We start from the raw sequence: 24394 nt of genomic DNA, 5'->3' as shown, positions 1-24394 counted from the left end.
AGATTCTGCAATAGGATTGATATCTGTTTATCAGACGTATTGACTTAATTCAGATCCTATAATTTGATAAGTGTTTTCAGGCCACTTAAGAATTGAGTTTATGGCTGGGCACAGTGGCTCACACCTGTCATCCCAGCACTTTGGGAGGCCAAGGTGGGCGGATCACGAGGTCAGGAGTTTGAGACTAGCCTGGCCAAAGTGGTAAAACCCTGTCTCTACTAAAAATACAAAAATTATCCAGGTGTGGTGCGGGTGCCTGTAATCCCAGCTACTCAGGAGGCTGAGGCAGGAGAATCACTTGAACCTGGGAGGTGGAAGTTGCAGTGAGCTGAGATCACGCCATTGCACTCTAGCCTGGGCTACAAGAGTGAAACCCCATCTCAAAAACAACAAAAACAAAAAAGAATTGAGTTTATGTATCTTTTGCTTCTGGTGTGGAGTCATGGAAGAAGTTACTCTCTTTTTTAAAATATTTTCTTTTTTCTTGTCACTGACTTGAAGCTCAGAAGAAGTTATTCTTGGCTGGGTGTGGTGGCTCACGCCTATAATCCCAGCACTTTGGGAGGCCAAGGTGGTCAGATACTTGAGATCAGAAGTTCAAGACTGGCCTGGCCAACATGGCAAAACCCCATCTCTACTAAAAATACAAAAATTAGCCAGGCGTGGTGGCACATGCTGTAGTCCCAGCTACTCGGGAGGCTGAGGCAGGAGAATCACTTGAACCCAGGAGGCGGAGGCTGCAGTGAGCTGAGATTGTGCCACTGCACTCCAGCCTGGGGGACAGAGCCAGACTCCATCTTAAAAAAAAAGAAAGAAAGAAAGAAAGTTACTGTTATTCTTGACGGTCCTTTTGATTTTTGTCTGTATCTTGCCTTGCCTTCCACCCTAATACCAGCATAATCTACTAAAGCTTCTGTTTATGTCTGTTCATAGTTATATCTTCCGGCTGAGCTGTACTCGTCTGGGTCAGTGGGCTATTGGGTATGTTACTGCTGATGGGAACATTCTCCAGACAATCCCTCACAATAAACCTCTCTTCCAAGCACTGATTGATGGCTTCAGGGAAGGCTTGTGAGTACCTACTGCATACCATCTGTTAGAGTCTAGGAACTTAGGGGCTGTACAACCTCATCATTAATGACTTTATTCCAGGTTTCTTAAACTGCAGACTAAGATTCAGGAAAATATTAATAGATGATATTGATTTGACCTTCAGGTCCTGGAAGACTTTTGTTTTTCTTTTTTAGGGATTCCATGAGTGAAATTACTCTCTACCTACCGCTTCAGTTATTACCATAAATAAACTTTATCTTTCTTTTTTCCAAATGTTAACTTATTTTCAAGCCTATGTTAGGTTTTAAAATATACCAATTAGCAGAAAATTTGACCAGTTATTTAGCCGGCATTCAAGTGATTCAATGTTCCTAATGGCCATAGGCCTCAGTGGCCTTCATCTGCTTTCATCCTCACTTCACTTTTGTTCAGCAGCATTTCTTCAGGCCTTGGGCTTTTGTAACCTATGCTGCTATTCATAACTAAGTCCTTATTTATTCCAGAACTGCTATTCCTTTGAGAATTCAAATTAATTATCAGTTGGTAAACACTTAAAAATACTAACAGTTGACCAGATGGCAGAAAACTAGCTTGTATTTTAAAGTGATTAGGAAAATACATTTTATATTATACATTATCTTTTACTTACAATAGCATTGGGTTGGAAAGAAGTGCTGCCCCAAATGTCAGAACAGTTTGATGCTAGAAACTGGATCTCCCTGGTAGATGATCTCAGTAGCTTAATTTGCATCTTGTTACATTGCTTTTAAATTGATGTCTCTCATTTTCTTCAACCTGTAAATAAAGGTGTTCAGGTCTTTGGTCAAAAGCAAATGCAGTTTAAATTAAGAATTTAAGCTGGGTGCAGTGGTTCACACCTGTGATCCCAGCACTTTGGGAGGCTGAGACAGGCAGATCACCTGAGGTCAGGAGTTCAAGACCAGCCTGGCCAACATGGCAAAACCCTGTCTGTACTAAAAGTACAAAAAGTTAGCTGGACGTGGTGGTAGGTGTCTGTAATTCCAGCTACTTGGGAGGCTGAGGCAGGAGAATCACTTGAATCCAGGAGGCGGAGGTTGCAGTGAGCCAAGATCACTCACTGCAACCTCAAAAAAAATAAAAAGAATCACACACACACACACACACACACACACACACACACACACACACACACACACGAATTTCTATCTGGTGGCCATCCATTGATTAAAAATGGGTTGGTAAACTGTGACCCATGGGCCACCTGTTTGTTCCCGGGTGAGCCAAGATAGTTTTTCCTAAGAGTCGTTTTGAAAAAAACAATCAGAGAAGAATATGTGACACAGACTAATGTGGCCTACAAATCCTAAATGATTTTCTATCTGGCCCTTTGCAGAAAAGCTTTGCTAACCAACCCCTTGATTAAAAGATAGAGCCTATGGCATTGTTACCTGGAGAAGGAATAACAGTTTTTGGAGAATATCTTTGAACTGTTCTGTGTTATTTATTTTTTTGAAGTATTATTTTTTGGAATTATTTATTTTTTTGAAGTAAGATTTATCTTTATACTTACACCAAGTTGCCCTTTTAGAATGGAGAAACTCCCAGATTCCATTTGTCTGTATTAGCAAGCACTGGTAAATTGGCTTCAATAAAACCCAAGGTTGGTTACTCTTTACAGCTATTTGTTTCCTGATGGACGAAATCAGAATCCTGATCTGACTGGCTTATGTGAACCAACTCCCCAAGACCATATCAAAGTGACCCAGGTGAGTTTTGTTTCACATTGTAACCATATCACTGTACACAAGCTTTAGTATGTTCTTTATAGAACTGACAGCATAATTGAATTGATTGGAACACCATTGACTAGATTAGTGAATTTCAGCTGTTGACTAGATTACCGAATTTGTGTGTATGTGGTTTCACTTTAAACCCTGGAGCTTAAAATAGGACCCAGACTAGATGCTTTTTGGTTTAATAGAAAATAAACCACTGTTGTGACATTTTTATATAAACAAAATTTGTATAGGAAACAAGTCTTCACTTTTTCTGTTAACATTTATAATTGCAGTTATTTATTCAACTAATAGTCTCTTAATTTTTTTTAATAAAAGGAACAATATGAATTATACTGTGAGATGGGCTCCACATTCCAACTGTGTAAAATATGTGCTGAAAATGATAAGGATGTAAAGATTGAGCCCTGTGGACACCTCATGTGCACATCCTGTCTTACATCCTGGCAGGTATGGATCTAAACAGCGACATTTTTCAGCTGTGTAATCACCTTGGAAAATTCGGTATTATATAGCTTTTACTGATATAAGGGGTGGCCTGGCTTTTGGGGTTAGGTTTAAACTTTTACTTTTTTTTAATCTCTAGGAAATGTGTTTTCTAGTAGATTAATATTTTAAGTATTTTCAGATGCATCTGTTACTATCTTTTGCTTCTTCTGCAGGAATCAGAAGGTCAGGGCTGTCCTTTCTGCCGATGTGAAATTAAAGGTACTGAACCCATCGTGGTAGATCCGTTTGATCCTAGAGGGAGTGGCAGCCTGTTGAGGCAAGGAGCAGAGGGAGCTCCCTCCCCAAATTATGATGATGATGATGATGAACGAGCTGATGATACTCTCTTCATGATGAAGGAATTGGCTGGTGCCAAGGTAAGATGGCAGTTTAGGAGACTGGCAAAATCCATTATGAGTTGTGTTTTAAAGCTGTAAAACACTTAACGATATCCAAGCTACAATGATAGGTAGTATTAATAGCTAATATTTATTGAGCATTTACTATATGACAGATACTGTGTTAAGCACTTTACTTGTTTTTTACTCATATAATCTTTACTACAACCCTATGAGTACATACTACTATTATCCTTATTTAATAGATGAAGAAACTGAGGCACAAAGAGGTTAAGGAATTTGCCAGAGATCACACAGCTAGTAGGTTGAAGCATCTGTGAGCTGCATCTGTGACCAAGCATTCCAGCTTAAGGCCCATGTTCTTACTGTCTGTATTTTAGGACTAAGACTTTATTCATATCTCTTGGTGGAGAATATGAGGGAGAAATAAAAGAACTGGACGCTCTTTTGCTAATGCAACTAGAATAAATTCTGTTCCCTTTTTTTTTTTATTTTAATGGAGTCTTGGCATTAGAAGGTTGGGGCTGGGCATGCCTATAGCTCACGCCTATAATCCCAGTACTTTGGGAGACTGAGGCTGGAGGATCAGTTGAGCCCAGTTTGAGGCCAGCCTTGGCAATATAGTGAGACCCTATCTCTACCCCCGACTCCAAAAAAAAAACACAGCTGGGTATGGTGTTGTGCACCTGTAGTTCTAACTACTGGAGGATCAGTTGAGCCCAGCAATTTGACATAGCAAGACCGTATCTTTACCACCACTGCCCCCATGCTGCCCTAAAAAAAAAAAAAATAGCTGGGCATGACGGTGTACACCTGTAGTTCTAACTAGTCTGGAGACTGAGATGGGAGGATTGCTTGATCCCAGGAATTCAAGGCGGGAGTGAGTTGTGATTGTACCACTGCACTCTAGGTTGGGTGACAGAGCGAGACCCTGTCTCATAAATAAATAGTAATTGTATACAATGTGTAGTGTGACTTCTGTAAAAAAAATTTTTTAAGCATATACATAGAAAAATTGGATGACTACATACCAAACTAATCACCGTTATTTCTTAGGATAGGAATTCAGAGCACTTAAATTCTGTGGAATATTTGAATTTTTTACAGTTAATGCATATTACTTTTTCAAAATGTTTATTGTGCTAGATGGTTGAGTGCTATATGGGATAAGAAGTCTAAGACAAGGCTTTCAAGGAGCTAATCGTTTTATTTAGGAAGAGGGCATATGTGCAGGTGAAACACTTCAACACAAGGCAGACAGTGAACATTGTTCCAAATTGTTGGGTACACTATAAGTCGGATAGGAGTTTAGAGGAAAGAAGTAAAGGAACACACTTTCCCTAGCCATGTAGAAATGCAAACAGAAAAAAAACCAGCCTCATGTATTTTGTCATTTGGCCATTCCATAATTTATTTTGTCTTCCTTTTAATGAACATTCATATTGTTTGCAGGCTTACATATATTGGCCTGCTTTTACAAGTCTGTCTAGGCTAGCAGTGGGATTGCTGCATAAGGGAGTGTGTATTTCAACGGTGATAGAGGGGAGGGTTATAATTACCAGAGGGGCTTATGGGAATATCACAGTGATAATGGTATTTTGTTTTTTAGCTGGATGGTAGGTAAGTACATGGATGTTTTATTCCTTGTACTTTATAGTTCATTATATATTTTGTATGAATAAAATAATTTGAGTGAAAATATTTAACTTTTGGATAGTTACTAAAGTTTATCCCCCTTTTTTGGTCTTGAAATCACTCTTGAAGATATGGAAAAGAATGAGAATGCCTGTTTCTTCACATCCTGGTAGATGTTGTTTTTTGTTTTATTTTGATTTGTTTGTAATATACTGAATCTACTTATAGTTGGTGAATGCACATGGAATTTTTTAAGGTTTAAAAGAATTGCTAAAAAACTTAACAAAAACATTGGTTCCTGCCTCTGCCCCTCCAGCACCTCTCTGTCCCCTCGTTCAGAGTTCTAATTCTTGAAACTGTTTACTGCCTCTGTGTTTCTTAACCATATGCTTATACTGCTTTTTCTGGATTCTTGATCTCTTCACCTCAGATATTGTGGGAGAGGGTTTAGGTCTCTTACTGTCTCCCTCCTCCTACTCCATATCCTCCCACTACAGTTATTTGAATTTGGCTTAGTACTCAGTGTTTACCTGATTTCACTCCTTACTGTGCCAAGTAACGTACTATACAGTAATTAGTTTTGCTTTCTTATACAACTTTCTGCTTTTCCTGGTATAATTATTTTTATTTTCTTAGTTTTCAGTTTGTACCTGTCACTACCAAATCATACCATACTCTCAGACATCCTCTCAATATAGTTTCTGTGAAATAAAATCTGTTAGTATAGTAGTATGTGATACCGTGTACTGCTGTGTAGGAAATAGGAGTCATCTGTGTTCCACTCCAGTATGCTCCAGTTATTCTCTGTGCCACACTACTTGTCACCCTGAGGTGTCCCCTTGCCATCCTCATGGGACTTCGTTGCCTCTCCTCTGTTGGAGTACCTTGGTTCTCGTATTTTCCTCTACTTCTTTGTTTATGTCCTTAAAGTAGCTTTCTGTGAAAGGGTGAGAGACTTTGGTATCTTAAAATGCCTTTATTCAACCCTCAAATGTGAATTGACTAGTTACAGAATTCTAGGTTGATAAATATTCTGCTCTAAATTGTTAAGGCTTCACTGACTTCTAGCTTCTAATGTATTTTTGCTTTTCAGTGCTTCCTTTCCCTCTGTCACTAAAAGCCTTTTTTTTTTTTTTTTTTTTGAGATGGAGTCTTGCTCTGTCGCCCAGGCTGGAGTGCAGTGGTGCAATCTTGGCTCACTGCAACCTCTGCCTCCCGGGTTCATGCCATTCTCCTGCCTCAGCCTCCTGAGTAGCTGGGACTACAGGCGCCTGCCCCCAAGCCTGGCTAATTTTTTTGTATTTTTAGTAGAGACAGGGTTTCACCATGTTAGGCAGGATGGTCTTGATCTTCTGAACTCGTGATCCACCTGCCTTGTCCTCCCAAAGTGCTGGGATTACAGGTGTGAGCCACTGCACCTGGCCTGCCAGAAGCTTTTAAGATATTTTCCTCGTCCTTGATTTGATAAAAAATGTAAGGGTATTTTTGGTTTGTTTGTTGTGGGTTTCTTTTCCTTCATTGAGCTAGGTATGTAATAAACCCTTTCTATTTGGATGTTTATGTCCTTTAAGTCTTTAAGTCTTGGAAATGTTCATATTTCTCTGATCATTTATTTCCCATTTATAAATTTTTAAAGGTTCCACCTTTTCTGGAACCTTATATGCTGCGATAAAATAATATTGCGGCTGGGTGCAGTGGCTCACGCCTATAATCCCAGCACTTTGGGAGGCCGAAGCAGGCAGATCACCTGAGATTAGAAGTTCCGTACCAGCCTGGCCAATATGGTGAAACCCTGTCTCTACTAAAAATACAAAAATTAGCCGGGCATAGTGGCGCATGCCTATAATCCCAGTTACTTGGGAGGCTGAGGCCGGAGAATGGCTTGAACCTGGGAGGCGGAGGTTGCAGTGAGCCGAGATCCCGCCATTGCACTCCGGCCTGGGCAACAAGAGTGAGACTCCATCTCAACAACAACAACAAAAAGAATATTGCAAGGATCCATTATGCTGTTGAGACATGAATTTAAAAATATGATTAGTTCAACCCTCTGTGCTTAAGGAATGAGAGAAAGATTGATGATGGGCAGAGAGGGCCTTCCAGAATGGGGAAAGGATTTGAAGAATGATACGGAAGTCGAAATAATCATAGCATGTGCAGTAAACACTGAAGAGATGAGCCTGAATAGAGCAGCGTTGACGCTTGTTACGGAGTTGTGGGAAATACTTTTGGTTGCAGAGACCAGATTAGAAAGACCTGTGAAAGCCGGGCAGGAGGGTGAGATTTTGTAACAGGGCAAATTGGGAGTTACTGGTGGTTTTTGAGTTGGTGAGTGTTTAAGAATGGCTAAGCTGATAGTGGTAAGCAGAAGGATGTGGTGAGATAAACTACAAGTTGGGAAGTTCACTAGGTTGTTTTAATAAATCACGGCCAGCCGCGGTGGCTCACGCCTGTAATCCCAGCACTTTGGGAGGCCAAGGCAAGGAGGATCACTTTAGTCCAGAGGTTTGAGACCACCCTGGGCAACATGACAAGACCCTGTCTACCCATGCCCCCCTGCCCAAAAAGAAAACAAAACAAAACCCACGTGTGGTGGTGCACACCTTGTCCCAGCTACTTGAGAGGCTGAGGCAGGAGGATGGCTTGAGCCCAGGAGGTCAAGGCTGCAGTGCACCATGTTTGTGCCACTGCAGTCCAGCCTGGGCTACAGAGCAATACCCTGTCTCCCATAAATAAATAAGGTCTGGGGTTGGTAAGTAGAATGAGATGAAATATACAGATATGAGAATCTTTTAGGGAAAAATCAGCAGGATATAGCTACTGACAAAATAATTATGATGAAGTGAGAGGAGGCTTGACTAGTAACTTTGACTTTTGTCATTGAGCTGTTTAGCTGCTCATGCTGCATTGTCAGCTAATTGGGAGCCCGTTATCTCAAGCATGTGGATAAAACAGAGCTAAAGATGAGAGCTTTCTTTTCTGTCATCCACCACCCAACACTAATAACAGGACTAAATATGGCTGTTTCTCTGTCAGTGTTGCTTTGCTGTTGGGGAATTTAAATGCAGAGTAGCATTTTTTTTTTTAATGAATTACTGTATATTTCTTGACAGCTTACCTTGACAAGCTTATCAGCTATTCCTAAGCCTGCTATAGGCAGGGAAATGGAAAAGGTTATATATGTGTTCTTTCTTCTAATTTGGTACCTCATTTTTTAGAGCTCAAATTGACAGAAAATATTAATCCCTTTTAATTCTTTTTTTTTTTTTTTTTGAGACAGAGTCTCGCTGTGTCGCCCAGGCTGGAGTGCAGTGGCATGATCTCGGCTCACTGCAAGCTCCGCCTCCCGGGTTCATGCCATTCTCCTGCCTCAGCCTCCCGAGTAGCTGGGACTACAGGCGCCTGCCACCACGCCTGGCTAATTTTTTGTATTTTTAGTAGAGACGGGGTTTCACCGTGTTAGCCAAGATGTTCTGAATCTCCTGACCTCGTGATCTGCCTGCCTCGGCCTCCCAAAGTGCTTGGATGACAGGCATGAGCCACTGTGCCTGACCTTAATTCTTGAATTGAAATAATTTATTTGGAAGGACTCAAGATGCTTTTTAGTGATATTCTTGATCATTTTTCTTTACAAATTTCACCTTAAAAAAAGTTTTTAGTTAAAAAAAATTTTTTAGAGGGATCTCACTATGTTGACCAGGCTGGTCTTGAACTCCTGGCCTCAAGCAATCCTCCTGCCTCCCAAAATGCTAGGATTACAGGTGTGAGCCACTGTACCGACTCTCATCTTCTTTCATATCTTAGTAACCCATAGCGAATTCACCATCATTGATCTCTTTCTTTATTATGTCCCTTAAACATTGTTTTCCCAGGTACTTTGTTAAGAGATTAATATCTGCACCCCCACCACTGCCATCCTTTTTTTATTTTTGTCGAGACAGGCTCTTGCTCTGTTGCCCAGGCTGGAGTACAGTGGCATGATTATGGTTCACTGCAGTCTCAAACTCCTGGGCTCAAGTAATCTTCCTGCTTTAGCCTCCCAAATAGCTGTGTGCCCCCATGGCCAAGCTAATTTTGTATTTTATTTTTTGTAGAGACGGGGTCTCATTATGTTGCCCATACTGGTCTCGAACTCCTGCCTCCCAAAATCTTAGTATTACAGATGTGGGCCACTGTGCATGGCCTGCCCCTTTCTTCTTATATGGATTCCTATTTTTAATCTTGAAAACATTTTTTTCTTTCTCCAAAGATAAGGGGGTAGAAAACTGTAGTAATTTTTAAAATCGTAAGCTAGGAAACTTTTGTAGCCTTGTCCTTTCTAGATAGATTACCTGTGGCTTGCCATGGGTATGGTGTTTCTGTGATTGAGAGTGCCCTCTTATGGTGACACAAAAATTATTCAGGAAGTCTAGAGTCTCTGGAAGTTTTTTAAGAGGGTGTGTGCGACCTCAAACCTAAGTCTGGCCCATTTGTAGTTGTAAGTGTTCCCATGGTATTTGCCATCCACAGCTTTAGGAGAGTTGAAAGATGCCATTTCCCCAAATGAGAGTAACCTGTTAAATTTTTTATGTACCCTAGGTGGAACGGCCGCCTTCTCCATTCTCCGTGGCCCCACAAGCTTCCCTTCCCCCAGTGCCACCACGACTTGACCTTCTGCCGCAGCGAGTATGTGTTCCCTCAAGTGCTTCTGCTCTTGGAACTGCTTCTAAGGTAAAGCATTTTTCATTACTGCAGTTTTTGGATTCTTTGCTGTGTACTAGTGGGTTTTTACTGATTTGCTTTCACCCTGCTTCCACAGGCTGCTTCTGGCTCCCTTCATAAAGACAAACCATTGCCAGTACCTCCCACACTTCGAGATCTTCCACCACCACCGCCTCCAGACCGGCCTTATTCTGTTGGAGTGGAATCCCGACCTCAAAGACGCCCCTTGCCTTGTACACCAGGCGATTGTCCGTCCAGAGACAAACTGCCCCCTGTCCCCTCTAGCCGCCTTGGAGACTCATGGCTGCCCCGGCCAATCCCCAAAGTACCAGTATCTGCCCCAAGTTCCGGTGATCCCTGGACAGGAAGAGAATTAACCAACCGTCACTCACTTCCATTTTCATTGCCCTCACAAATGGAGCCCAGACCAGATGTGCCTAGGCTCGGAAGCACGTTCAGTCTGGATACCTCCATGGTGAGTCTTAATTTTGAAACTATCTAACCTGTTAAGAAATATAATGGGCCAGGCGCAGTGGCTTATGTCTGTAATCCCAGCACTTTGGGAGGCCAAGGTGGGCGGATTGCTTGAGCCGAGGATTTCGAGACCAGCCTGGGCAATGGGGTGAAACCCTGTCTCTACAAAAATTACAAAAGTTAGCTGGATGTGGTGGCACGTGCCTGTAATTCCAGCTACTTGGGAGGCTGGGGTGGGAATATTGCTTGGGCCCAGGAGGCCAAGCTTTCAGTGAGCCGTGATTGTGCCACTGTGCTCCAGCCTAGGCAATAGAGTAAGACCCTGTCTTGAAAAAAAAGAAGAAAGAAAAAGAAATATGTGTGGATAGAAGTTTATGGGTTGAAATTTTGTGATAGATTTTATATGGAATTCAGAGATGCTGTAACATAATTCCTACCCTTAAGAAGTATGGCTGGGCATGGTGGCTCACACCTGCAATCACAGCACTTTAGGAGGCCGAGGCGGGTGGATCACCTGAGGTCAGGAGTTTGAGACCACCCTGGCTAACATGATGAAACCCCGTCTCTACTAAAAATACAAAAAATTAACTGGGCCTGGTGGCGGGTGTCTGTAATTCCAGCTACTCAGGAGGCTGAGGCAGGAGAATCACTTGAACCGGGAGGCAGAGGTTGCAGTGAGCTGAGATCAGGTGATTGCACTCCAGCCTGAGCAACAAGAGTGAAACTTTGTCTCAAAAAAAAAAAAAAAAAAAAAAAAAAAATCGTGTATGTTCGTAGACCAGATGAGGCAGTTTGTAAATATTGCAGTAAATGTCCTTTTATAAATGCCATTTGTAATCTAACTAGAAGACACTTAAGTTTTAGAGAAATACGAGGTTATTCCCAGATAGGGCAATCATGAGGACTTTATAGAAGGAGTGGCATCTGAATCTGAAGTATTTCTTTGGAAAGTGGATACGGTTTTCAGATTGATAACAGCCACAGTGACAGAAATGCATAAGGTGTATTGTGGAATGATGATTAGGTTATTTAGAGCAGAAATTTTGTCAGTAGGAGAAAGCTGGAAAGGAACATCACACTAGATTACAGAGACTTGAATACCCTCTCCCAAAAGAATTTTAATTTATGTGGTAGGAAATGAAGAGCATTTGGTTATTGGTTCTTTGTCTAAATATGCAAGAAAGGGTCCAGAACTGGGAGGTGGGAGAGGAATATTTGATGTTTTGTTCATTTATGCACTCAAGAAAAAGTCTTGCCCTCATAAAGTTTATATTCTAATGGGAGGAAGATGGAATATAAGCATGTTAATTGAATAACATAGTATGTTCACAGTCACAAGTGCTATGGAGAAAAATAGCCCAAAGAAGGGTATAGAGAAAGCTGGCATAGGAGTGGAAAGTGTGTGAAGTTATAGAGTACAATTCTGAGCAGAAACCTGTAGCAGTAGGGAGGATGTGCCATGCTGATCCCAGGGGAGATTATTCCAGGATGAAGGAAAAAGCAAGTGAGTTTGGGAGAGACTGACGAATAACAAAGGGGTTTAATATAGCCAGTACTAAATGAGCAAGAGAGAGAATCATTGTTTATGAGCAGAGTGGGCAGCTAGATTAGGTCGAAGCCTTTCGAGAGCATGAAATAAAGACTTGTTAAAGCTTGAAAAGCAGTCAGTGGGTGGAAAAAAAGATAAGAAGTACCACACGTGTACCGCATGCGCATAAAAACGAAGCTTTTACCTGGCTGACTGTTGAATTTGAAATGAGCAGTTGATGGAAGCATCGGCAAGTAGGCAGTCAGAAATCTAAGGAGCTAGAATGGGACGAGTGAAGTTGAGAAATGTTGTGGCACTAAGTGAATGGCATCTCTTGGTTGCAGAGAAAGGGTAACACTCAGGTGGTATCTGTGGGGTGGACAGCCTAATTAGTGAGTGTGGATTAGGTTTGACTTTCTGGCAGCATGAGTATAGAATGACCATTTTGAGTTTGGATATAGATATTTAAGATACTAATGGTATTTGTGTAGATAGCCAATTTACTCAAATCTTTTTAGAATTAAACCAAAAGTTCATTTCCCTGGTTCTTTGTAGATCTCCACCTCCCTAAACTTTATATTTGAAGGTTCTTCGGAGCCCTAAGGCCCCTAAGCATTTGGTCAGATGTGATAACCCCTGGGCATGGCATTGAGAGTTAGGTTTGTATCTGTTATTGTTATTTTGAAAAGGTTCAATAAGAGGAGAGGCTCAGCTGTGGTAAGAAAGTTGTTTTTCAACACTTTTCTTTACTTTCCAGAGTATGAATAGCAGCCCGTTAGTAGGTCCAGAGTGTGACCACCCCAAAATCAAACCTTCCTCATCTGCCAATGCCATTTATTCTCTGGCTGCCAGGTAAGTCTGCTAAAGCTATATTTTGTACAGTGGAGTTGGTACTTGTAAAAAGCTTACTTGCAGAAAATTTAGAAAACCCAGAAAAGTGTAAAAAAGAAAATAAAAATTAATCTCTGTTTGCACCATGTAGAAATGATTATATATATATATATATATATATTTTTTTTTTGAGACGGAGTCTCGCTCTGTCGCCCAGGCTGGAGTGCGGTGGCGCAATCTCGGCTCACTGCAAGCTCCGCCTCCCGGGTTCACGCCATTCTCCTCCTCAGCCTCTCCGAGTAGCTGGGACTACAGGTGCCCGACACCACGCCCGGCTAATTTTTTTTGTATTTTTAGTAGAGACGGGGTTTCACCGGGGTCTCGATCTCTTGACCTCCGTGATCCGTCCGCCTCGGCCTCCCAAAGTGCTGGAATTACAAGCGTGAGCCACCGCACCTGGCCAGAAATAATTATATTTTATGTTTTAGAGTATTTCCTTCTTTTCCTTTTTCTGAATAGATGTACCTAGATCTGTGTTGCTGGGGTCTGTCAATTTTATTAATATTTTCAAGGAAGTAATTTTGGATATCTGCCATCTGTTTCATTGCTCTGTGCTCTTTATTCTTCCAGCTTTCTTTAAGTTTAATTTGCTGTTTTTCTAGCTTTATGAAATGGATGCTGTGTTGGTCTGCTCAGGCTGCCATGACAAAATACCACATATTGAGTGGTTTAAATAGCGGAAATTTATTTTCCCTCAGTTCTGGAGGCTGGAAGTCTGAGATCAGGGTGCCTGCATGGTGGCTTTCCGGTGAGGGCTCTCTTCCTGCGTCTCACTATGTCCTTACATGGCTATCCTCAGTGTTTGCACAGATAGAGAGAGAGAGAGAGAGCACGCACAAGCTCTACTGGATCTGGGTCCTCCTATCCCTATGACTTCATCCAACCTTAATTACATCCTTAGAGGCCCCATCTCCAAATACAGCCACCCCTCAGTATATATGCATGCAGGGGATTAGTTCCAAGACCCCAGCATATACCAGAACGCACATGGTCGGGTCCCACACTTGGCCCTGTGGAACCACAAATATGAAAAGTTGGCCCTTCCTGTATGTGGGCTCTAATGAATGCTGTATTTTTGAGCCAAACTTGGTTGCAATCAGGGAACCCAAGGATACAGAAGCCTGACTGTGTTTATTGATAAAAATCTGTGCGCACACTGAGAATAAGGGCTTCAACAGATGATTTTAGGGGGAACACAAACAGATGTTTTACGGTATTCCGCCCATTTTGATATGTCATATTTTCATTAAATTCAAAATACATACTTTTTCTATTTGTGATTTCTTCTTTAATTTATAAGTTATTCATATGTTGCCTGATTTTCATACATTTGAAATTTTCTAGTTATCCTTCTGTTACTGCTGGCTTTATTCCAATGTGGTCAGAAACCATACTGTCAACTAGTTTATGGTAAAATTTGGTAATTTGTATCACCCTCAGTTCCTAAGAATGTGTATTTTGCAGTTTTTGGGTTGTAGCATTCTATATAAGTTAATGAGGTCAAGTTTGTTAATTGTGTTAAATCTTCTATCTCCCTAGAATCTTTTTTTAAATCTCTCTGCTATTGGATAACTGAGAGGAGAATGTTAAATTCTCCACCTATGACTGTGGTTTTTTTCTTTTCCTTTTAGTTATATTTATTTGTGTTATCTGTATATTTAGCCTATGTAATTGGGGTACATAGAAATTTAGAATTTTTGATACTAAATAAGTTTTTATTATAATCAAATACCTCTTTTACTTTGTAGTTCTATTTCTTGCCTGCCTTAAGTCTGCTTTGCCATATATGAAAGTGGCTACATCACCTGTCTTTTAGTATTTGCATAATCTCTGTATTATACCATTTCACTCCATATATATATATATATATTTTTTTTTTGTAATATGGAACGCTTGATGATTTGTGTGTCATCCTTGCATAGAGGCCATGGTAATCGTCTCTGTATCGTTCCAGTTGTAGTGTATGAGCTGCTGAAGTGAGCACAACTCCATTATTTAATAGTTATCAAGAGATTCCATCATGCACTCTTGACTTATTAGTTTGTTTTATTTATTTATTTAGAGATAGGGTCTTGATCTGTTGCCCAGGTTGGAGTGCAAAGGCTCAATCATAGCTCACTGCAGGCTCAATGTACTGGGCTCAAGAGATCCTCCCGCCTTAGTCTCCTGAGTAACTGGGACTCCAGGCATTCGCCACCGTGCCTGGCTAAGTTTTTAATTTTTTTTTTTTTTTTTTTTTTTTGAGACAGAGTCTCGCTGTCGCCCAGGCTGGAGTGCAGTGGCGCGATCTTGGCTCACTGCAGGCTCCGCCCCCCAGGGTTCACGCCATTCTCCTGCCTCAGCCTCCCGAGTAGCTGGGACCACAGATGCACACTACCACACTCAGCTAATTTTTGCATTTTTTGTGTAGATGGGGTTTTGCCATGTTGCCCAGGCTGGTCTCGAACTTCTGGGCTCAAGTGGTTTGCCCGCCTTGGCCTCCCAGAGTGCAGGGATTATAGACAAAAGCCACTGTGCCCAGCCCACTTTTAATTTTTTAAAAAGATACTTGGCCAGGCGCAGTGGCTCACACCTGTAATCCCAGCACTTTGGGAGGCCAAGGCGGGCAGATCACGTCAGGAGATTGAGACCATCCTGGCTAATGCGGTGAAACCCCGTCTCTACTAAAAATACAAAAAAATTAGCCAGGCATGGTGAGTGCCTGTAGTCCCAGCTACTCGGGAGGCTGAGGCAGGAGAACGGCGTCAACCCAGGAGGAGGAGCTTGCAGTGAGCCGAGATCTTGCCACTGCACTCCAGCCTGGGCGACAGAGCGAGATTCTGCCTCAAAAAAAAAAAGAGATACTTTCACTGAATACAGCATCTGTTTTTGTTTTGTTTTGTATGTTTTGTTTTGAGATGGAGTCTTGCTCTGTCACCCAGGCTGGATTCCAGTGGCATGATCTCGGCTCACTGCAACCTCCGCCTCCTGGGTTCAAGCAAATCTCCTGACTCAGCCTCCTAAGTAACTGGGATTACAGGCACACACCACCATGCCCAGCTAATTTTTTATTTTTTTATTTTTTGGTAGTGACAGCATTTCACCGTGTTGGCCAGGCTGGTCTCAAACTCCTGACCTCAAGTGATCTGCCCGCCTCAGCCTCCCAAAGTGCTGGGATTTATAGGTCTGAGCCACTGCGCCTGACCCAGAGTAGCATCTGAACTGAAGTTGTTTTCTTTCAGCAGTTTAAAAATATGATCATTCCACTCTCTTTTGGCTTCCATTGTTTCTGTTGAGAAATTAGCTGTCAACCTTAATGTTACTCCTTTAAAGGTAATGTTTCTTGGCTGTGAGTGGTGGCTCACGCCTGTAATCCCAACACTTTGGGAAGCCAAGGCAGGATGATCACTTGAGTCTGGGAGTTTGAGACCAGTCTGGGCAACATAGTAAGACTCCCATCTTTACAAAAAATAAAAAATCAGCCAGGCATGGTGGCACACGCCTATAGTCCCAGCTACCGGGGAGGCTAAGGTTTGCTGGAGCCCAGGACGTTGGAGGCTGCTGTGAGTGGTGACGACACTACTTCACTCCAGCCTGGGTTACAGAGCAAGACCCCGTCTCAAAAAAAGAACATAAAATAAAACTGAAAAATAAATAAATAGGCCAGATAAATAGGCCAGGTGCAGTGGCTCATGCCTATAATCTCAGCATTTTGGGAGGCCGTGGCAAGCGGATTGCCTGAACTCCGGGATTTGAGATCAGCTTGAGCAACATGGCGAAACCCTATCTCTATGAAAAAGATACAAAAATGTAGCTGGGCGTGGTGGTGCACACCTGTGGTCCTAGCTGCTCAGGAGGCTGAAGTGGGCGGATCGCCTAAGCCCAGAAGGTCGAAGCTGTAGTGTGCCATGATTGTGCCACTGCACTCCAGGGTGGGCAACACAATGAGACCCTGTCTCAAAAAATAAAAATATATTTAAAAAAAAAATGATAATGCTTATTTTCCTAGCTGCCTACAAAATGTTTTCCCCCGCTCTGGGTCCCAGCAGTTTTACTGTATCTTCCTTTGTGGTTTTCTTTGTATTTATCTTTTAATCCTTCATAAGTTTTCATAAGTTATTTTTTCTTTTTTTTTGAGATGGAATCTCACTCTGTCACCCAGGCTGGAATGCAATGCTGCGATCTCAGCTCATTGCAACCTTTGCCTCCCAGGTTCAAGCAATTCTCCTACCTCAGCCAAGTAGCTGGGATTTTAGGCATGTGCCACCATGCCTGGCTAATTTTTGTATTTTTAGTAGAGATGGGGTTTCACCATTCTGGCCAGGCTGGTCTCGAACTCCTAATGTCAAGTGATCCACCTGCCTCTGCCTCCCAAAGTGCTAGGATTACAGGCATGAGCCACTGCACCTTGGCCTCCTTTTCTTTTTCAAACACTAACTAGAACCAAACCTTCATAAGTTTGGTAAAGTTTATTTAGTTTGTGATATTTTTAATCAGTTTTAGGACATTGTCAGCCACTTTTCCTGAAAACAGACTGAATATTGCAGTCCCTCTTTGTCCTCTTCTGGGACTACCTTTTCCGGAATGTTAGACCTTTTCACTATGTCTCCGAGAGCTCTTATGCTGATGTCTTTTTTTTTTTCCATTATTTTTTTCTTGGCATACTTTATTTTCTTTTTTTTCCTTTTCTTTTCTTTTCTTTTTTCTTTTTTTTTTTTTTTTTTTTTTTTGGCAGAGTCTCGCTCTGTCGCCCAGGCTGGAGTGCAGTGGCGCGATCTTGGCTCACTGCAAGCTCCGCCTCCTGGGTCCATGCCATTCTCCTGCCTCAGCCTCACGAGTAGCTGGGACTACAGGCGCCTGCCACCACGCCCGGGTAATTTTTTGTATTTTTTTAGTAGCAACGGGGTTTCACCATGTTAGCCAGGATGGTCTCGATCTCCTGACCTCATGATCCGTCCGCCTTGGCCTCCCAAAGTGCTGGGATTACAGGCGTGAGCCACCGCGCCCGGCCTCTTTTCTTTGATTTTTAAATTTATTCAGCCTCCCTAGTAACTGGGACTATAGGTGTGTGCCACCACACCTAGCTAATTTTTGTATTTTGTGTAGGTATGGGGTTTTGCTGTGTTGCCCAGTTTTATTTTTCGATACAGATGCTCCTCAACTTAAGATGGGGTTATGTCCCAGTAAACCCATTGTAAGTTGAAAGTGCATTTTGACTTACAGTATTTTCGACTAGGTTTATCCAGATACTACTCCATTGTAAGTAGAGAAGTGTATTTAATGTTTATTACTTTTGCGCCATTGTAAAGTTGAAAAATCGTAAGTTGGGGACTGTGTTGTATTTTTAAGTTCTAGTGTTTCCATGTGATTTTTAAAAATGTATCAATTCCATCCTTTTTTTTTTTTTTTCTTTTTTGAGACAGAGTCTCACTCTGTCGCCCAGGTTGGAGTGCAGTGGTGCAGTCTTGGCTCTCTGCAACCTCTGTCTCCCAGGTTCAAGCGATTCTCCTGCCTCAGCCTCCTGAGTAGCTAGGATTACAAGCATGTGCCACCACCACGTCTGGCTAATTTTTGTATATTTAGTAGAGACAGGGTTTCACCGTGTTGGCCAGGCTGGTCTTGAACTCCAGACCTCAAGTGATCCACCCACCTTTGCCTCCCAAAGGGCTGGGATTACAGATGTGAGCCATCGTGCCCATCCCATCTTTTTTTTTTACTGAGCACATAAATTATTATTTTAATGGCCGTATGTGACTCCAACTCTGTCCAGCTTGGCAAGACAGCCAAAATATCTATTTAGCTTTTCAATTGCTGCTTTCTGCTTGTTTTCTCAAAATCTAGCCCCATTCGTAAACAGTTTAGGGATTTGCAGTAGCTCTAGGGAAAATTGCCGGCATTTCAAGTATACTTCTCTGCTGTTCCCTCCTCTGTCCTTTTTGGTCCCTTATACCTTGGCTGTCATTATACCCCAAAATTCCTGTCTCTTCTTAGTCTGTTTTCTGTTGTTATAACAGAATACTTGAGATTAAGTAATCTATAAAGAAAAGAAGTTTAGGCCGAGTGCGGTGGCTCACGCCTGTAATCCCAGCACTTTGGGAGGCCGAGGCGGGCGGATCATGAGGTCAGGAGATTGAGACTATCCTGGCTAACACAGTGAAACCCCGTCTCTACTAAAAATACAAAAAATTAGCCGGGCGAGGTGGCGGGCGCCTGTAGTCCCAGCTACTTGGGAGGCTGAGGCAGGAGAATGGCATGAACCCTGGGGGGCAGAGCTTGCAGTGAGCCGAGATCGCGCCATTGCACTCCAGCCTGGGCGACAGCGAGACTCTGTCTCAAAAAAAAAAAAAAAAAGAAAAGAGAGAGAAGTTTATTTAGCCCACGCTTTTGGAAGCTGGAATGTTGAAAAGCATGGTGCTGGCATGCTGAGGGCCTTCCTTGCTGCCTTGTAACAAGGCATCAGCATATGAAGGTGGTGACTAAGTTTCCAACACGTGAAATTGGGGGACACATTTAAATCGTAGCATTCTCACCAGCCCATTGAGACTCCCTTAAACCCCTAGTTCAAGACCCCTAATATAGGGCTTACTCTAATGTATTCTTTCTTGAATCTTAGCCTGTTAAGTCGTGGCTGCCTGGTTGCTCTCCAGTGTCTTCTTTCTTTTAAAGCATATATTGCCAACATGCTTTGTGAGAAGGAGGTTCAATTATATATTTTATGGACTTTATTAACAGAGAATTATAATTAAAATTTTTTGAAGTTAGGCACGGTGGCTCACGCCTGTAATCCCAGCACTTCGGGAGGCCAAGGTGGGTGGATCACTTGAGGTCCGGAGATCGAGACCAGCCTGGCCAACCTGGTAAAACCCTGTGTCTACTAAAAACACAAAAATTAGCTGGGTATGGTGGCGGGCGCCTGTACTCTCAGCTACTTGGGAGGCTGAGGCAGGAGAAACGCTTGAATCTGGAAAGTGGAGGTTGCAGTGAGCCGAGATCACGCCATTGCACTCCAGCCTGGACGACTCTGTCTCCAAAAAAAAAAAAAAAAATTATTGCCTTTTTAATGGCCCTTTTTACAAAAATAATACATGTTAACTAAAATTTAGAAAATACAGGTAAGCAGGCTGGGTGCGGTGGCTCACGCCTGTAATCCCAGCACTTTGGGAGGCCAACGCTGGCAGATCATTAGGTCGAGATCAAGACCATCCTGGCCAATATGGTGAAACCCCGGTCTCTACTAAAAATACAAAAATTAGCTGGGTGTGGTGGCATGTGCTTGTGGTCCCAGCTGCTCGGTAGGCTGAGGCAGGAGAATCGCTTGAACCTGGAAGGCAGAGGTTGCAGTGAGCCTAGATCGCGCCACTGCACTCCAGCCTGGTGACAGAGTGAGACTCTGTCTCAAAAAGAAAAAAAAAAAAGAAAAAGGAAATATAGGTAAGCAACACTAAGAAATAAATGTTATCTATAATCTTACTACCTAGAATCACACAATAGTTAGCAATCTGATGCATGTTCATTGCCATTCTTCCTTGTATGAAATCATATTGTCATTGCTGGTTTTCACTAGAAATATCTTGAACATCTTTGCATGTTATTACATATTCTATTGCAATGATTTTCAAATTATTTCACATGATTATACATCAGTGTAACTAACTTAAGTGGAATCCCAGTTTGTAAAATAGTTAAGAACAGATCTATTGTAGTAGAAGCAGCAGTAGGCTTCTGTGGCTCCGGCTTGGAACCTCTAAGGCACTTGGGGACACAGTTGTGTGGTTCAATATTTATTCAGTACATTATTATTTGGTATTTAAGTTATTGCCTAATTTTCCAGCATTATAAATAATGCTGCAATGAATGTTCTTGATGGTTTCCTTAGGGAAAATTCTGAGAAATGGAATTTCTGAGACCAAGAGTATGCATGTTTGGTAAATACTTTTGTTGAATTACACAACAGAAACGTATTAATTCCTTATTTCTACAGCTGTGTGACAAAGTACCCATTCATTTCCCTATACCTTCACTGACACCATGTGGCCAAATACCACATTAAGAACAAACTAGGGCTGGGTAGGGTGACTCAGGCCTGTAATCCTAGCGTTTTGGGAGGCTGGGGCGGGAGGATCACTTGAACCCAAGAGTTTAAGACCAGCCTGGGCAACATAGTGAGACTCTGTCTCTACAAAAAAATATTTTTTTTTAAATTAGCCTGGTGTTGTGGCACATCTCTGTAGTCCCACCTACTGAGGAGGCTGAGGTGGGAGCATCACTTGAGCCCGGGAGATCAAGGCTGCAGTGGGTTGTCATCATGCCACTGTGCTCCAGCGAAAAATCTAGGTGTTTCTTTCTTAATATGGATTGTCCTCCCGCCATCTCATTTTATTGTGAAAAATTACAAAGATAGTAAAGGTGAAAGAATTTTACAGTGAACACCCATATACTGATCACCTGGATTCTACTTTTAGCATTTTGTTATACTTGTTTTATCAAACTATATGTCTGTCTTTTGATGTTTTCAAAGTAAATTGTAGATACCAATACACTTCTGCCTCAGAACTTCAGCATGTGTTGCACAAATCTTAAGTGGATATTTCCCATTAACGGCAAAAAACACAATTACTTTTGCACCAACCTAATAAAAGTAATATGTAGATATAAGAAAAAACCTCAAGTGAGATTAAAGGGGACTTCTATGTTCTGTGTTAAGTTTCTATAGCACTTACATGTGTATTATAAATGTGTTGCTTTTATAATTAGGAAAACTAAGCATCGAGCAGACAAATAAATGAAAGAGATGCTCCTTGTAGTGTCTTTAGGATATGCAAAAATAATATAAAGAGGAAGGGAGGAGAAACACAAATTCACACTCCAAGAAGTAGGTTTTTGTGTGTCTTTTTTTTTCCCCTACAGTTTCGTGGGGTGTTTTTGTATTTCTTGGGAGTTTTTTCGTTTCATTTCATGGGGTGGCATAAGTCTTGTTTCCAAAGTTTCTAGGTGAAAGTTGCATGTGGATATAACAGCCGGATCCTTGATGTGGGAGTCGGTAGATCTGGGATCTAGCCTCAGAATTTACGCTAACTGCGGTCGCTTTCTCTCTATTTTAAATTTTTCTTACATAAAACAAGGAGTTTGAGAAAGCTTTTGACAAGCTATGCATTCCTTGAAACCATAGGTAGAGTTTAGAATTGGAATTTAGTTTACAGTTCTAACATATTGTCAGAAAAAATCTTGCTGTTTCTCTGACTCTAGGGTCTGAGACTCTATAATGAAACTTCTGTAGGGGATTAGGACTAACCAGTATCTCAGGTGATTAGCCCAGTATATCACCTCTGAAGCATAAAAGCTGCACGTTTGGTCAGTTGAAAGTGACATTTTTAGTTAGTGTGCTTTTGCTAATTACTTGTCTTGGTCAGTAGAAATAATAGTTCCCTAGGTGGCATGTATTTTGCTCTGTTCAATATGAGTTATATCTGTTTTTAAGCCATTTATTTTATACTTCAGAGTTTACCGATTTGTTACTTCTTTTTCTATTTTTTATTCTTCATCTTCCAGACCTCTTCCTGTGCCAAAACTGCCACCTGGGGAGCAATGTGAGGGTGAAGAGGACACAGAGTACATGACTCCCTCCTCCAGGCCTCTACGGCCTTTGGATACATCCCAGAGTTCACGGTAGGTTCACAACAACCCTTTTTGGGCCCTATACCTTTATGTGGGTAATTGACACCCTTCACCTGCTTGGCTTGCTGCCTGCACATACTGTTATCCAGTCAAATTAAAGCAGAAAGATAAATCTAGCCCTTAATGGTTTAAGCCTTTTGTAGCTGTAGGTAATTGCACTTACGTTTTCTCAGCAACATGAGAACCTCGAAAACACACACACCTATAACTTGCCATAAGAGTCAACCTTAACAACATTTATTAGTGATATTGGCAAAACAAGAAGATGAATCTTCATAAGTTTATAGATAACAGTTCTATTTCCAAAGATCATTATGGCACTTTCCTTCTGGTTCAGAGCATGTGACTGTGACCAGCAGATTGATAGCTGTACGTATGAAGCAATGTATAATATTCAGTCCCAGGCGCCATCTGTCACCGAGAGCGGCACCTTTGGTAAGTTGCCATTCTGCTACTTTAAAAATCATTGATATGTCATAGGAATGAACATGTAATATTTGGCAATTGAGATAGCTTTATCTAAGCTGCAAATTCTTCTGTAGCTGGGACTACAGGTACATGCCACCATGCCCGGCTAATTTTTGTATTTTTAGTAGAGACGGGGTTTCACTATGTTGGCCAGGCTGGCCTGGAACTCCTGACGTCAGGTGATCCACCCCTCCCAAAGTGCTGAGATTACAGGCGTGAGCCACTGCTCCTGGACAAAGCTGAAAATTATTTTCAGTAATCTTTGGCAAAATATCTTTGACATGGGCAATAAAGTATCCCCACTCCTCTATTTCCTACTCACATTGCTGGTTCCTTTTGTGCTTTTCTTTGTCCTTCCAGGGCCTAGAGACATTTGTGTTCTATACCCTGGACCTGTAAGCTCCTTTTTTTTCTCATTGCATTGATGAAATTCTTTTATGTGGGGGTGGTGAACACTCAATTCCCATGTTAACTAGCCCACCAGATTGAAAGTTCAAGAAGCCTGCTCTCACAGGACCCTTTGCTGATCTTCCAGGGTGGAATGTGGATAGAAATGTTTATTGAATGATCTGAGATGACACTGGAGTCATTGGCATCAGTGGCTATTAACCTTGTCAAGAATAACCTTTGGCATGTTCAAAAATGAAAGCTGCAGTGTTGGTGCAGATTTTATTTTCTATTTTTATCTCTGTTTATGTGGTGTTTGGCCCACAGTAGACAATCAGTAACTGTTTGTTGAATGAGATAAATGATTGCACACATGCAAAAATGAGTGGGCACTCCTGTATTGAAATGTGTTAGAAGATGAAGTGTGTCAGAAGAAGATAACATCACTCATTTTTCTCCAGGTGAAGGGAATTTGGCGGCAGCCCATGCCAACACTGGTCCCGAGGAGTCAGAAAATGAGGATGATGGGTATGATGTCCCAAAGCCACCTGTGCCGGCCGTGCTGGCCCGCCGAACTCTCTCAGATATCTCTAATGCCAGCTCCTCCTTTGGCTGGTTGTCTCTGGATGGTGATCCCACAACAAGTGAGTCTCAAGGCTACTTTGGGTTTGTCCTGAATGGCAGTATGGCCTGTATGTTCATATTTAAAGGGAGATGACCTTCTCTGGTGACAGTAAGTCAGTATGTAGGCTAAACATTATGTCTAACTGGGAGGAAAGTCCCAAGTTAGGAAGTTAGACTATAGTCAGACTCTTTAGGGTTTTTGCAGACTTAGAAAAGAGTTCGTTCCTTAAACTCTGGCTCTTCTTATGTTAGGGGTAGGTAGGATTTATAGTTTCTCTGAGTATGCCTTATGACACTGGTAATTAGGCTTGATGGCTGAGAGCACACATTCCTTTTTTCCTGGGCTCTGTTCCATT

General features: G+C 41.9%; 1 protein-coding gene and 1 non-coding gene across 2 annotated transcripts in view; one reads left to right on the top strand and one right to left on the bottom strand.

Moving 5' to 3' along the window:
• CBL (Cbl proto-oncogene) overlaps positions 1–24394 on the top strand; it is a 104184-nt gene that overhangs the window by 70515 nt on the left and 9275 nt on the right. The window contains exons 6-15 of the mRNA XM_030828834.1: positions 934–1071; positions 2714–2801; positions 3150–3281; positions 3494–3697; positions 9890–10021; positions 10110–10487; positions 12772–12866; positions 22434–22550; positions 22897–22994; positions 23876–24058. Coding sequence (XP_030684694.1) covers positions 934–1071; positions 2714–2801; positions 3150–3281; positions 3494–3697; positions 9890–10021; positions 10110–10487; positions 12772–12866; positions 22434–22550; positions 22897–22994; positions 23876–24058 — 1565 coding nt within the window. The remainder of the gene's footprint in view (positions 1–933; positions 1072–2713; positions 2802–3149; positions 3282–3493; positions 3698–9889; positions 10022–10109; positions 10488–12771; positions 12867–22433; positions 22551–22896; positions 22995–23875; positions 24059–24394) is intronic.
• On the bottom strand, positions 14784–14889 carry LOC115830511. Its single transcript, XR_004026064.1, has one exon. It is a non-coding gene; the product is annotated as a U6 spliceosomal RNA (small nuclear RNA).

The sequence above is a fragment of the Nomascus leucogenys genome, chromosome 15 (genome assembly GCF_006542625.1).
Source record: "Nomascus leucogenys isolate Asia chromosome 15, Asia_NLE_v1, whole genome shotgun sequence".
In the NCBI taxonomy this organism is placed as follows: domain Eukaryota; kingdom Metazoa; phylum Chordata; class Mammalia; order Primates; family Hylobatidae; genus Nomascus; species Nomascus leucogenys.
This window is presented reverse-complemented; position numbering and strand designations above follow the sequence as displayed.